The sequence below is a fragment of the Felis catus genome, chromosome E2 (assembly GCF_018350175.1).
Source record: "Felis catus isolate Fca126 chromosome E2, F.catus_Fca126_mat1.0, whole genome shotgun sequence".
Taxonomy (NCBI): Eukaryota; Metazoa; Chordata; class Mammalia; order Carnivora; family Felidae; genus Felis; species Felis catus.
In genome coordinates this window covers 20,148,037-20,161,941 of record NC_058382.1, presented here as the reverse complement: position 1 = coordinate 20,161,941, position 13,905 = coordinate 20,148,037, and the positions used below count along the sequence as shown (strand labels likewise).

Sequence of the window (13,905 nt, the reverse complement as noted above, 5' to 3'; positions counted from 1 at the left end):
AGCGCCCAGCCCCTGCCGGCCGGCCTTCCTTCCTCTCCACGCGGAGGGGCCGCCCGGCTGGCCGCCAGGGGCTTCGGACCCTCGGGTGGGCTTGCCGGATGGCATCCCGGACCCCTGATTGCAGATACATAGCACGGGATTTCGGTTCAAGTGTGCCCTTGCATTGTTAGGGCCACAGAGCAAAAAGTTGTTTGTCCGGAATTCGGATTTTCCTGGGCGTCCTCTATTTGCCAAATCTGGAACCTTAGGGGGAGGGACGGACCGTAACCCCTTCTCCCACGTGGACCCTCAGCCGGTTCCCTCCTCCCACACGGGTCCTTTCCGCCGGATCCCCACCTTGGGGCCCCCTCGTGGCAACCACCCCTCCACGCAGAAACCCGTTCGCTCGCGCCGCGGGACTCTGGCGGCCCCTTCCCACGCGTGCGTCCCGGGGTTCTGATCCTGTTGTCCGAGCGGGGGCTGAAGGGAGGTCGGGCCTGCAGACAGCTGCAATTTCCTATTTCAGGTGAGTGCTGGCTGGAGATGCAGGAGACTGTGAAGTCATGGCGTGTTCACAAGTTACTTGGAGGGAGGAGTTTATAATTTTTTTTTTTTATGTTTATTTTTGAGACAATGCAAGAGACGGAGTGCAAGCAGCGGAGGGGCAGACAGAGGGAGACACAGAATCTGAAAGGGCTCCGGGCTCTGAGCTGTCAGCACAGAGCCCGACGCGGGGCTCGAACCCATGAACCGTGAGATGATGACCTGAGCCGAAGTTGGACGCTTAACAGATTGAGCCATCTAGGTGCCCTGCCTTAATTTTTTTCCAAGCACATTTCCTGAAGGTGATCTTTTGAAGATTTTCAAATATAAAAATAAGTTACAGGGGTGCCTGGGTGGCTCAGTCGGTTGAGCGGCCGACTTCGGCTCAGGTCATGATCTCGCGGTCCGTGAGTTCGAGCCCCGCGTCGGGCTCTGTGCTGACAGCTCGGGGCCTGGAGCCTGTTTCAGATTCTGTGTCTCCCTCTCTCTGACCCTCCCCCGTTCATGCTCTGTCTCTCTCTGTCTCAAAAATAAATAAACGTTAAAAAAAAAAATTTAAAAAAAAGTTACAAAAACTATGTTGAGAATAACCATATGCCCTACACCTGGACTCAATAATAACATTTTATTGCATTTGTATATTTCTTTATAAATATGTATGTATAGGGGCGCCTGGGTGGCTCAGTCCGTTAAGTGTCTGGCTTTGGCTCAGGTCATGATCTCGCAGTTAGTGGGTTCAAGCCCCGAGTTGGGCTCTGTGCTGACAGTTCAGAGCCTGGAGCCTGCTTTGGATTCTGTGTCTCCTCCTCACTCTGCCCCTCTCCCACTCTCTCTCTTTCTCAAAAATAAATACTAAAAAAATAAATATGTATATATAAAACTTTTCTTTTTTGCTGAACCATTTGAGAATTAGTTGGGAACTCTGAATACTTACATATATGTTTTCTACGAACAAAGAGCTTCTCTTACGTAATCATGATTTTATTATTTCACTGGAGAAGTGTAATATTGATACAATACTATAAAATACAGTCAATGTTCAGATTTCTCCAGTTGTCCCAATGATGTCTTCTAGAATTTGTTTTCTCTGTTTTAGGATCCAATCAAAAATTGTTCATTGCATTTAATTGTCATGGTCTTAACTTAGCCTCATTGAGGTCAGTTCCCTGGCTTTTTTGTGTCTTTGATGTCCTGGAAACTTAGGAAGAATAAGGGCAGTTTCTTTGTAAAATATCTTTCAATTCGGATTTGTCTGTTTCCTCAGGATTCTGTTTGGGCATTTTTAGTAAAAAATATTGTAGAGCTGATCTTACATCAGAGGACAAGAAACTTAAAATCATTACTTGTGGTGAAAAGTAGTTTAAAAGTCTAAGTTTTTATTAGGGAATATTCTGGACATACAAAGAAGTATTAAAAGTCACAAACACCTGGACATCCACCACTGAGCTTTCTCAAATCTTTTAATATTTTGCCATACTTGCTTCACATCTTTTTTTTTAACCCATAAACTATTTAAAAAAAATTTTTTTAAACGTTTATTCATTTTTGACACAGAGACAGAGCATGAGCGGGGGAGGGGCAGAGAGAGAGGGAGACAGAATGGGAAGCAGGCTCCAAGCTTTGAGCTGTCAGCAAAGAGCCCGACATGAGCCCGACGCAGGGCTTGAACCCACAGACCTCGAGATCATGTCCTGAGCTGAAGTTGGACACTCAACCGACTGAGCCACCCAGGCGCCCCACCCATAAACTATTTTAAATTGAGGTATGATTTTAGATGTAGTAAAATACATTATTTTTCCTGTAGAAGTTGTGACATTTTTTTTCAAGTTTTATTTTGAAGTCTAGTTAGAATTCCGTGACATTTTGAAAAATGCAGACAGTCCTGTAATTGCTACAATCACAATGGACAGCAGTCCCCCGACCCCCCATTACCTTATGTTCCTTTGTAGTCATTTCTTTGCCGAACTCCTAATCCTTTGCAGCCACCGATCTTTTTCTTCCCTGTTTCACCTTTTCCAGAATGTTGTAAAAATGGAAACGTGCACATGGAATCATGCAGTAGGATGTAGCCTCTGAGACTGGCTTCTCTGACTTAGTCTAATGCCTTTGAGACCTGCCCTGGGTTGTTGCATGAATCATAATGTCTAACCTTTTTACTGCTGAGTAGTTGTCCGTTGTATGGATATGCAACAATTTGTATCATCATCACCAGTTGAAGGTGCTGCTTGAGTTGTTTCCAGTTTGGGGAGATTATAAATAAAGCTGGTGTAACCTTTACATGTAACTTTTTGTGTGAACACGGGTTTCATTTCATGGGCAAATAGGCTGGGATTACTTGTCTGTTTAATTTCATGAGAAAATTTTCTGCAGTAACTGGACCATCTTACATTCCCATGAGCAACGTACAAGATTTCTAGTTGCGTGGCGTCTGGCTGGCTCAGTTGGTGGATCGTGGGACTCTTGATCTTGGATTTGTGAGTTCGAGCCCCACGTTGGATGTAGAAATTACTTAAAAATAAAATCTTGGAAAAAAAAAAAAAAAAGAGTTCTAGTTGCTCTGCATCCTCACCAGCATGTGAGATGGTCAGTTTTATTTATAAGTTTCAGCCATTCTGGTAATGTTTAGTGTGTAGTGATATCTTTTTGTGGTTTTAACGTGCATTTTCTAATGACAAATGGTATGTTAATCGTCTTTTCAGGTGCTTGTTTGCCATCCTTCCATCTATTTGGGTCAAGTGTCTGTTCATATCTGTCCATTTTTCTAACTGGTTGTTTTCTTATTGAGTTTTAGAGTTTATATATGGTGGATGAAGCTCTTTTTTGGATGTGATTTGCAAATATTTTCTCCCATTTTATGGCTTTTCTTTGTCTTAAACAATATCTTTCAAAGAACAGAAGTTATAGGGGTCCCTGGGGGGCTTGGTTCAGTTTCCAACTCTTGATTTTGGCTCAGGACATGATCTCACAGTTTGTGCGATTGAACCTTGTGTTGGGCTCTGTGGTGACAGGGAGGAGCTGGCTTGGGTCTCTGTCTGTCTGTCTGTCTCTGCCCCTTCCTTGCTTGTGTACACTCTCTTTCTCTCAAAATAAATAAATAAAAAGTTAAAAAAAAGCATTAGTGGGGCGCCTGGGTGGCTTAGTCGGTTGAGTGTCCGACTTCAGCTCAGATCGTGATCTCACCGCTCATGAGTTTGAGCCCCACGTCGGGCTCTGTGCTGACAACAACTCTGTGCTGGAGCCTGCTTCAGATTCTGTGTGTCTCTCTCTGCCCCTCCTTGCTCATGCTCAGTCTCTCTCTGTCTCTCAAAAAATGAATAAACGTTAAAAAAATTTTTTTTAAAAAGCATTAGTTTTTAATTTGGATTAAGTCCAGTTTATCAATTTTGGTTCATACAAATTACACTTTTGGTGTTATATCTAAGAAATCTTTGCCTAAGATTTTAGGCAGCCCCCGTGTATTTCACAAAATTTCCCCCATGTATTCTTTTAAATAAAAAAAAATTTTTTTTAATGTTTATTTTTGGAAGAGAGAGAGGCAGAACGTGAGCCGGGGAGGAGCAGAGAGAGGGAGACACAGAATCTGAAGCAGGCTCCAGGCTCTGAGCTGTCAGCCCAGAGCCCAATGTGGGGCTCAAACTCAAGACCGTGAGATCATGACCTGAGCCAAAGTTGGATGCTTAACCGACTGAGCCACCCATGCACCACCCCCCCCCAAGTTTTTTTTAAGTTTATTCATCTTGAGGGAGACAGAGGGCACGGGAGGGGCAGAGAGAGAGGGAGACAGAGAATCCCAAGCAGGTTCCATATTGTCAGTGCGGAGCCCGCCGATGCAGGGCTCAAGCCTACGAAACTCAAGATCATGACCTGAGCTGAAACCAAGAGTTGGATGCTTAACTGATTGAACCACGCAGGTGCCCCTCCCTCATGTGTTCTTTGAGAAACTTTACAGTTTTATATTTTACATGTAGATACATGATCCATCTGAGCTCATTTTTGTATCTGATAGGAAGAATGGATCAAAGTTCGTTTTTGTGCATATGGATAACTAATTGTTCTAGTATCATTTGTTAGAAAACTACCCTTTCTCCAGCAAATTGCTTTTGTGCCATTATTGAAAATTATTTGATCATATATGTGTGAGTGTATTTCTGTTCTGTTGCTGTGTCTGTGCTTTCTCCAGTGTCACACTTTCCTGATGACTGTAGCTTTATGGTAAGTCTGGAAATCAGATGTTATGAGTTTTCCAACACTGTTGGTATTTTCCAGAATTATTTGGGCCATTCTAGTTCCTTTGTCTTTCCAATAAGAATTTCATAGTAAGTTCATCAATTTCTCAATTCCTGATGGAATGGAGTTGTATTTATAGATCATTGAGGGGAAAATCGACATTTTAACAATCCATGAACACCACATATCTGCATTAGAGGTCTTCCTTGATCTAGTTCATTAGTTTGTATACCTTTCACCACACACGTTTTGTAGTTATTTTGTTAGATTCATTTCTAAGTAATTCCTGTCTTTTGGTGCTGTTGAAAATAGCACTATTTTTCTTTAAGTTAAATTTCCAGTTTTCATTGCTGGAGTATGATGTACATACAGTTGAATTCAATATTGGACCTTGTACCCTGGAACCTTGGTATAGCCACTTAACTAGTTCAGACATTATTTTTGGTAGATTCCTTAGGATTTTCTATGTAGATGTTCTCGTTTGTGAATAGAGACCCGTTTTCTTTCTTCATTTCTAATCTTCCTGAAAACCTTTTTCTTATCTTACTATACGATGTTGAATAGTTGTTGAGACCATATACCGCTAGTACTTTTTTTTTTTGTAGGTTTTACTTTTTAGTTCTGGAATTCACCTTTTCCAAAGGGTAAAACTTTAAAGTTTCCATTTTTTTACACGAGATTCTCCTCTTGGGAAAACAAACTCAGTATAACCGCTTAACCCTAAGTTGTTCTGCATATTTATAACAGCTGCTTTTAAGTCCTTGCCAGTTCATGTCAACACCTGGGCAACCTTGGGTTCACTTTCTTCTTACTGTTATTTTCCTTGGCCACATAACCACCTGTTCATGTCTTTACATGTCTAGTAATTGCGTCCCTGGATATTGTGGTTATGGCAAAGAGTGCTGACCTGTGCCTTAGTCACTTGCTACATCTGGCCTCTGGGAGGCTTGGTTTACGCTTTTCAAGCACCTGTTGGCCTGGGGCAAGCCGGTAGGGCACATTTCCTTTGCCCGGTAGCGTGGTCTTGTATTCTCAGGCCTGGCACCTGGGGGTTTCTGTGGAGGGCCTGCGGTGCAATCCTAAGCCTCTTTAATTTGGCAGGACTGGTGCCGCAGACTGTTTTCCTGTGATGGATGCCAGGGACAAAGGCCGACAGTAGTTAAAGCCTTGGCTGCTGGCAGCGAAGGAGCTCGGAAGGGCAGAGGTGGCCCAGCATGGTAAAGGAAGGCAGAGGAAGAGGAGGGGAGGGGCTCTGGTGAAAACCAACAGGGCTGGTCAGCGTCCTGTGAGTAGGCCAGCGTGGCTGCTAGCCGAGAAAGGCGGCTTCTGTCCCTGCCTCCCGGGTGATACCATGTCACAGGAATGGCTTTCGGGTCCTCGAGAGAGACTCCTGAGTAGTGGGAGATGCATGCACATCTCAAGGGGACAGGAAGCGCTGGCACCTGAAAGCCCTCTTTAGGGAATGCTCACAGGAAGGGAGGCCGAGGGGCTCTGAGAAGCTGGCCGGAACAGACAGTGAGTTCTCCTGGCAGCCTTGAGCTTCCTTCCCCAGGCCAGGCGTCATAGAGCGGCTGGGGTCATCCTCAGGACACGGCCTCCAGGTGCAGAGGTCCGGGGCTGTCGCATGCGAGAGTTTGCAGTTCTCACGGGCAGCAGCTAAAACGGTGTAGTGCTTCTGTCCACCCTGTAATGATTGCTTTTCTCTGGACTGCAGGGGTCTTAGCTGGGCGATGCAGGCTTGCCAAGGACTTGGCTCTGCCCAGCGTGGCTCTTTCAGAATTTCTCCCTAAACTTAACAGCTACTCCCATAGCCGCAAACTCCCTTCTCTGGTTCCTCAAGCCACACTGTCTTTCTGCCCGTGTTGCAGCCCCTCAGCCTGGGCTGGAAAGCTGTACCCAGACCCACCCAAGGCTCCCGGCTTTGCAAGCGGCTGGTCCCTCTGTTTCTAGTCTGTTCAGGGCCTTTAAATTGTTATTTTGTGTTTCTTTTCCCAGGGCTTATCATTGTTGCTTACAGGGGGGTTAGTCCATGGAAATTAGTCTGCCATGAACGGGAGCCAGAATGGCCCGCTGTTCTTTTTCCCAACTATTTCCTATTAAAATAGTCAAACATTTAGAAAAAGAGAATAAAGTGAACACCGGTACTTCTGCCACCTGCTACCTAGGAGCCAAAGTCTTGGGATGGCATTGCTTTTAGGCCCTTTCAGTAGGCAGACTTAGGAAATAAGTGCATTTAAAAAGTCATGGGTTCCTATTGATACTTTCAATTCAAAGTTAACTTTTCATTTTACATTTGTGTCTTCTAACAATGAAAATCCTAGTTTTCAAGAACACTGATACATAACAAGCTGGCTTCCTGTAGGTAATAACTTGTGTTCGTTCTGGTTTATCTGTTGTCTTCCTTTTAATATGAGCAGAATATGCGTATATTCGTATTTCCTTCTCTTTCTTACAAAAGACAATATTGAGAACATTATTTGGGACCTTGCTTTTGTATTTTATTACAAATACTTAAATACAGGAGTTTGAGGGCTTTGATCTGTTTACTTTTTGACTCATGTAATTAAAAATTACATATTATTGGTTATGTGTTTTTTATTTTTCTTTTTTATGTGTTTTAGAATTCTATCTTTGCATCTTCTACCTTTTTTTTCCAGTTTTATTGAAATATAATTGACGTATAACATTGTGTAAGCTTGAGGTATACAGTGTGATGAGTTGATCTGTATCTTTTTTGTCTTTTGTCTTTTACCTTTCGTGTGACTATTTAAGACAGAGGTACTCATCAAGAATTTGGTAGATCACTTAAGTTCATAACAGTTATCATGCCTCTAAGGTTTATTATTTTATGGTTCTGCTTTTAAATCATGCATTGTTTTGTTTGTCTTTTAAAATTTTTACAGATTGAAGATCCAGGATGCTTCTGGGTTATTATAAAAGGATGTAGTCCCTTTTTAGATCATGAAGTTGATTATCAAAAACTAAATAGTGCCATGAATGACTTCTATAATAGCATGTGTCAAGATATAGAAACAAAGCCGTTAATGTTGGAAGAGGGGCAGGTATGTATCTCAATTTGCTTTAAGCACTGAGTCTTGAAATACTACTTGAAATGTCTGCTGTTTTGGCGATAAAAAGCTTTTAGAGTATTTTAATTGCTTATTATCGTTGCCTTGTGTTAGGTTCTTCCGGCTGCACAGGATTCAGGCTGGTCCTGGAAAGCAGACGTTGTAGAAGGTTCATGTGAGGCATCAGGAGATGAAATGTCATCGAAAATTGAGGCTTTGGGTGGTCCTCCTGGGGCGGGGAACTGGAGGGTTATTCCAGTTCCATCACAGGTGTGGGGGCCTCAGGCAAGAGGGCATGGGGTTTTCGGTCTAGGGCCTATGACTCCCTTTTGTTGCTCATGACTTTGACCAACTCACGCCTGTTTATTTTCCTTACTTGATGTCATGGCCCCTCCTTCCTTTCTTGCCACTTTGGCTCCCAGGCCTTGTCTGATTCTCTCTACACGTCAGTCATGTTTCAGGAGAGTTTGAATTTTTCTAATAGTATGACAAGAGAAGATTATTAGAAATAATTTGAATTCCTTCCCACTTCCAAAGAAATCATCAGTAATAACATTTATTATTTTTCTCCATACCATCGACTTGTTGAAGGAACAAAACCCAGTCAGTTGCCCTTTTAAAATATTCCACATTTTGGATTGCCCAAGTGCCTCCTTGTTTGTGGTGGTGGTGAACTTTCCCTCTATCCCCTCTGTTTTATGTGGACTGGTAGTTAAAGATAAAGCTTTGATTGGATTTAGGGTCACTCCCTACGACCCCCCTCAGAACGATTGGGGCTGAGAGCTTCATCCTGTGTTAAATTTGGAACGAATATCACTTTGGGTGAAGACCAGCAGATTCAATGGTGACAGCCTGAGCCCCCCCTCGGGGTGGGGGGCTCCCCTCAGCTCTTCCTTGAGTGGCAGCACCGTGCAGTGACCAGCACGGCCCGAATCCGTCCTTCTGGTTAAGCTTGCAAAAAGGTCGTTTTCACATTCCTTCTGTCTTCATGAGTCTGAATTCATCTGCAGAGAACTTTCCCTCCCCTATTAAGATGGTTTGGCTACCCAGAAATAGTACCGATCGCACTGGATAGGTAGAAAAGTTGCTTGATTCTTTCCCTTACCAGTGTTCCACCTCGTGATGTGCCCAGTTGTCTACAGCGGTGTCCGGAGGTTTATGTTGTTTTTCCCTCCTTCTTTTCATTTTTTAAGTACTGTATTGAACTCTTGGCTTTTAACGTATTCATCAGTAGTAATCCCTGTTCTTGATGCTTAAGTTACCCCACTTTGGGCTAGCGGAAGCCCTGTAAGTCACCAGTTCAAAGCCGACCGGCTGTGTGAACTGTTAAGTGTTCCCACCATTCCTACAAGTTGCTTTGAACTCAGCGTTAAACAAAAATATTCTCCGTCCTTTTGCAAGATTTCTCTGGAGTCTTTTGACTTGGGAATTCTGTGAGGCTCCCGGGAACCCAGCCCTTGCAACATGGCTGCACCTAGTGTCCAGCTTCAGTTCCCGAGGGCAGCAATCACGTCTTCCTTGTTGGGCCCTTTGTGAGCCTGTGCTCAGCATCTGGTTTGCCTGTCTGGGTTGCAGTCGAGTCTGCTCTGGCCCAGCAGTCCTGTGGGACGTTCGGGGTGCCAGGGGGCTATCACTCCTGCAGGGCGGTTTCCCTAAAAACAGGCTGCAGGCGTTTAGGTGGTTTTTGAAAACTTAACGCATGGCAGGCACCGTTCTAGGTGCTGGAAACCTGACAGTACAGAAAACAGACGTCCGCATCATCCTGGAGCCAACGTTCAGTTGTGACAGAGTGAACCAAAGTTGGAGAGCAGGAAAAGCCCCAGGAAGCAGGATGGGGAAGATGAGCCTGGGGCGCGGTGTCACAGGGGCGTAGCCGTGTCATTGACAACTATTTGTAAGCTTTGTTTCCGATTTGAGAAGGCAAAGCGATGCACTTTCCTTTCAAAAAATTGTCCCCGGTTAAGGCGTCAAAACGTAGTTAAGAGAAGCAAGGAAAAAGGACTCGGGTGTCCTGTGTTCTTGTTCCCCGCCCAGCAGCGGTTAGCGTGGGCAGCCCCCGCCTCCACACCTGCCTTCCTCCTGTGAGGGAAGGTGTAGGTGGCGATGGTGCGGGAGTACCCTTCCGTCGCTCGAGGTCTTCACACTGCAGTGGTTGCTTCGCAGGTGTGTGTGGTTTACTGCCAGGAACTGAAGTGCTGGTGCAGGGCTGTCATTAAGTCGCTGGTGTCTTTGGCGGACCATCACCTGGCGGAGTGCTTCCTGGTGGACTTTGCCAAGTACATCCCAGTGAAATCTAAAAAGTACGTATGGGCCCCTGGGTGGTTCAGTCTTTAAGCACCTGGCTTCGGCTCGGGTCAAGATCTCGTGGTTCGTGAGTTCAAGTCCCGCTTCTCTCTGTCTCTCTCTGCTCCTTGCTCACTTGCGCCCTCTCTCTCTCAAAAAAGTACCTACGTATTTATTTTGCCTTACGCTTTTTAAGGAGACCACTATTAGTTTTAAAGGAGAGTGTCAATAAAGTAAGGGGATACCGGTCACAAAACTGGGATTTTTTTTTAGCTTCCCTAGGGAAGGCTTGCAGGTTCCAGTTCTACGTGCAGTCATTGTAAGAGCAAGTGGGCAGAGTGAGGATTCATCAGGTAGCTGGGCCCTTCTTCCACCTTCCTTCCTGGCCTCCCCTCTCAGTGTGGTCAGGTGATGGGGTGGGTCCTCAGGGAGGTGGAGAGTCATCTTGTCCCCACAGAGGGGGCCTGTGGTGGTGCGGCCTCCGGTTGTGGGGGATTAGAGCACCTGTCTGAGTATTCCTGGTCATTTTACTTAGCAGAGCAAGGGCGTGACCATCGGTCACATTAGGTGGGGAAACAGTTGAGAAGGAGCCCTCATTGACTCTAGGACCACCCACTAAGAGTTCGTTAGAAAACACTATCAACAAGGAGGCTTTGTGGCAATTTTTTTTTTTATAGTTTCCTGCCTCCGAGTAAGAGGATATTGGTTTGATAATTAACTTGAGGACCCTTCTTCCAAAAGACTTTAGTTGCAGTGAGAGGTTTATCTTGAGCGGAAGAGTTTCATGGCTAAAGGACTTAACGGACATTGGGAATTGGCACATTTAAGAAAAAGATGCCTTTCTAGCTTGTGATTCCGCACCTTTATAAGTAATCAGAATTGTTACAAAATCAAATGTTGTGTTGAATTCTTTGGAAAGATTTTTAGTGTTTGGAGTTTTCAGTTTTGCTTGTTTTGGGCAAGAGAGCCCTGTGATTAAACAGAGCACAGGGAGACTGGAGGGGCAGTTAGGACGGCCACCTTTTTGTGAACGGTTGAGACAAGACGTGGTGAGGCTGCCCATACAGGGCATCGAGAACCGGCTTCTGTCGAAATGGTGATGCACGTGGACTGTCGTTTGCCTGAAGAATGGAAATGAAACTGCTGAACAACGTGTTCATCAAATCTGAGTCCCTCTTTTGTGCAGCGTTGATGAACATTAATTATAAAAACACCTCAAAAAACCCAATGAGTTTCTGCTCATTTACAGAAACTTTAAAGATAATCCTGGTTGTCTGTTGAAATTAATGTTTAAAAATCTTGAATTGATTTCACAGGATTGTGCATTATTTCCTAGTGTGAGGAGGCATGTTAGGCATCATTTTTCTGGTACCTCCCGCCCCCACACCATGAAGTTTTAACGACAGATACACTGAATATCCACCTACACGCTAGTCACGTATCTGTGCTTTACCCCCACCTTGAGACCCACTTCCCTCCCCCTGACTTGAGCAGATGTCTGCCAGTCACTTCCTGCTGTTGGGGGGCTCTGTTAGAAACAAAGAATTGATTTTTGTGTATTTTAGGTATGTTAATTGCATTGGTGTACTTTAAAGAAATACTTTATATGTAAGTTTTCTTTGTAATGGAACTGTTTCTGTTTTGCTCTTAAGCATCCGAGTTGCAGTAGAAACTTTTATGCAGCTTCCCTACCGTGCGAAAAAATTCAGACTGTACTGCACGAAACCTGTTACGTTACACATTGACTTCTGCAAAGATAGCGCTGAAATTGTGTAAGTACCGCCTGTAACAGATGCTGAATCGTGGGTAAAAGTCACGAAATCAAGTGGATGATGTTACAGTGCGTCTCTTCCCCTTGAGTAGCGCTCAGTGATTCTAGAGGCTTCTTTGTTCCTCAGGAGGCATCTTCTGAGTTGGTATGTGTGGAACCTGGCACCTGGCTGTGCGGCCGAATTCCCTGGGCGTCTCCAGAGGCTGCAGTTGAGGGGCTTATAGGCGAGCCTGAGCTCCGGGCTCTGTGATTTTTTTTTTTAAGTTACAAAAAGTAGGAAATTAAGTGTGAAGAGAAACATTGCCAAGTTAGGCTCATGGAGTATTTAAAAAAAAAAAACAACTGCCCATTGTATTTTTCTCCAGCCCCTCTCTCCACCCAGGCCTCTGCGACCTGTCTAGGCTCTGAATTTGCAGAGCTCATTCAGCACTTCCTATGTGTTCATTTGCGCGGAGCCTTTCATGAAAATAGAACATACTGCCTTATTTGCAAATTTAACCGAAGAATGTGTGCTGAAGCTCTTTGCTAATACAACGTACTACCTTCTACTGTTGGCCTTTCTGTGGTGAACATAACTGGCTGTTTGCTGTACGTAACCACTGCCGTCTTGAGAGCCAGCTAGAGTGTTCCCAGAGCACTGTGCGCTGAACATTGCTGTGAGAATGCGGATATGTGCGTATGCAACATAGGGGTATGGAGATGTGTACACGCAGGCAGTACGTGTGCACATATCACCCACCCCACCCCACCCCCCGCCTCTGCCTCTTTTTCCTAGTGTTGGGCCGCATTGCCAATATTTGTGCAGGATGGGTCCCTGCACTGGGCAGTACTGTGGCAGGGGTATGGCTGCGGTCTCTGCTGTCTTGACCAAGTGCTACCTGAGGTCCTGAGGCAGCCCTGCCCTTCCACCTGGTACCCCCCCCCCACCCTGGACTGTGGCATTGTGGGAAGAAAAAGTGTAAGGCCCAGCACAGTTCCGGCTTAACTTACACGTCCTGGTGATGTTGCATCGTGTTCTCTGAACTTGGAAGCCACTCTTCTTGTGGATGCTTTCATGGGATCTGTGGAGACCCTCCATTCCCACTCCCTGCACCCCCAGCACCTACAGTTTCCCTGAGAGGGTGAGTGCATCGCCCTGTGGCTAGCGTCAGAAGCTGCACTGTAGATGCTGAGCCATCTTGTCCCTGCCGATGCCCCCGCCAGGCTCCCTGCGGACAGCCCACACCGCTCTGGCCTCAGAGACTGTGGGAGAGTGGGTCCCACAGGCAGCAGCAGCCCCTGCCTCCTCCCGGTCCCACTTCCAGAGCAGCGAGCTCCTTCCCCTCCAGGGCTGACTTTGGTGCGGGTCTGTCCACTCCCAGCTGTCCCTCAGAGGCAGACTGTATCTCGTTCTTCCCCATCTGGTCACCACCTTCCCAGCACTGTGGTGCTCCTCAGGGAGCTTTCCCAGCCTTGGACGCACCCTCCGTGCAGGCACACGTGGTACCTTTGTGTTTGCGCTTCACCTAGAACGTCTGTGACAATATGTGTTTTACGGTTTCTGTAGATTTTGTCACATGGTCCTCCAGGAGGCCTGGCAATTTATACTCGCGTCACTGGGGTATAGAGTGCTCTTTTCCTGTACAACGTTAATTATCACCAGGCTTTTTAAATTTTTGCTTGTTTCCTGGGCAAAAATGGTATTTTGTTTTTAATTTGTATTTTTCCAACTTATAAAGTTGGGTATCTCTTCATGTGGTTATTTTTTGCGTGAGAGAAAGAGACAGACTGTATGATTGGTTTACCTGTGAAAGCCTAGATCGATTTTTCTTTTGGGCCATTTTCTTTCATTCTTAAAAACTTACTAGGTAATTTTTTGTGTGTAGCAAGGTTTTAGAACCACTGTCTTAAATTTTTGTTTTGCCTCCTTTCAGAAACCCTTTGTGATTTTCTTGAAGTAATGTGCTTAATATCTATTTTAGTAAAAACAACATCTTAGCCCAGGCGTGGGGCCAGGTGCTTTGTGTGTTACCTCATTTGATCCTTAAAACAGCC

The 13,905-nt window shown here is 45.2% G+C and overlaps 1 protein-coding gene across 10 annotated transcripts in view; it reads left to right on the top strand.

The window, feature by feature from the left end:
- TDRD12 (tudor domain containing 12) overlaps positions 1 to 13,905 on the top strand; it is a 72,229-nt gene that overhangs the window by 745 nt on the left and 57,579 nt on the right. For 8 of the 10 annotated variants that reach the window (XM_045046533.1, XM_006941462.5, XM_019819620.3 and 5 more), the window contains 3 exons: positions 7,653 to 7,811; positions 9,981 to 10,117; positions 11,753 to 11,872. In XM_045046533.1, coding sequence (XP_044902468.1) covers positions 7,743 to 7,811; positions 9,981 to 10,117; positions 11,753 to 11,872 — 326 coding nt within the window. In that variant the 5' untranslated portion in view covers positions 7,653 to 7,742. Of the gene's footprint in view, positions 1 to 62; positions 506 to 7,652; positions 7,812 to 9,980; positions 10,118 to 11,752; positions 11,873 to 13,905 lie in introns of those variants that run through there. The other 2 variants (XM_045046532.1, XM_045046534.1) reach the window with 2 other exon arrangements.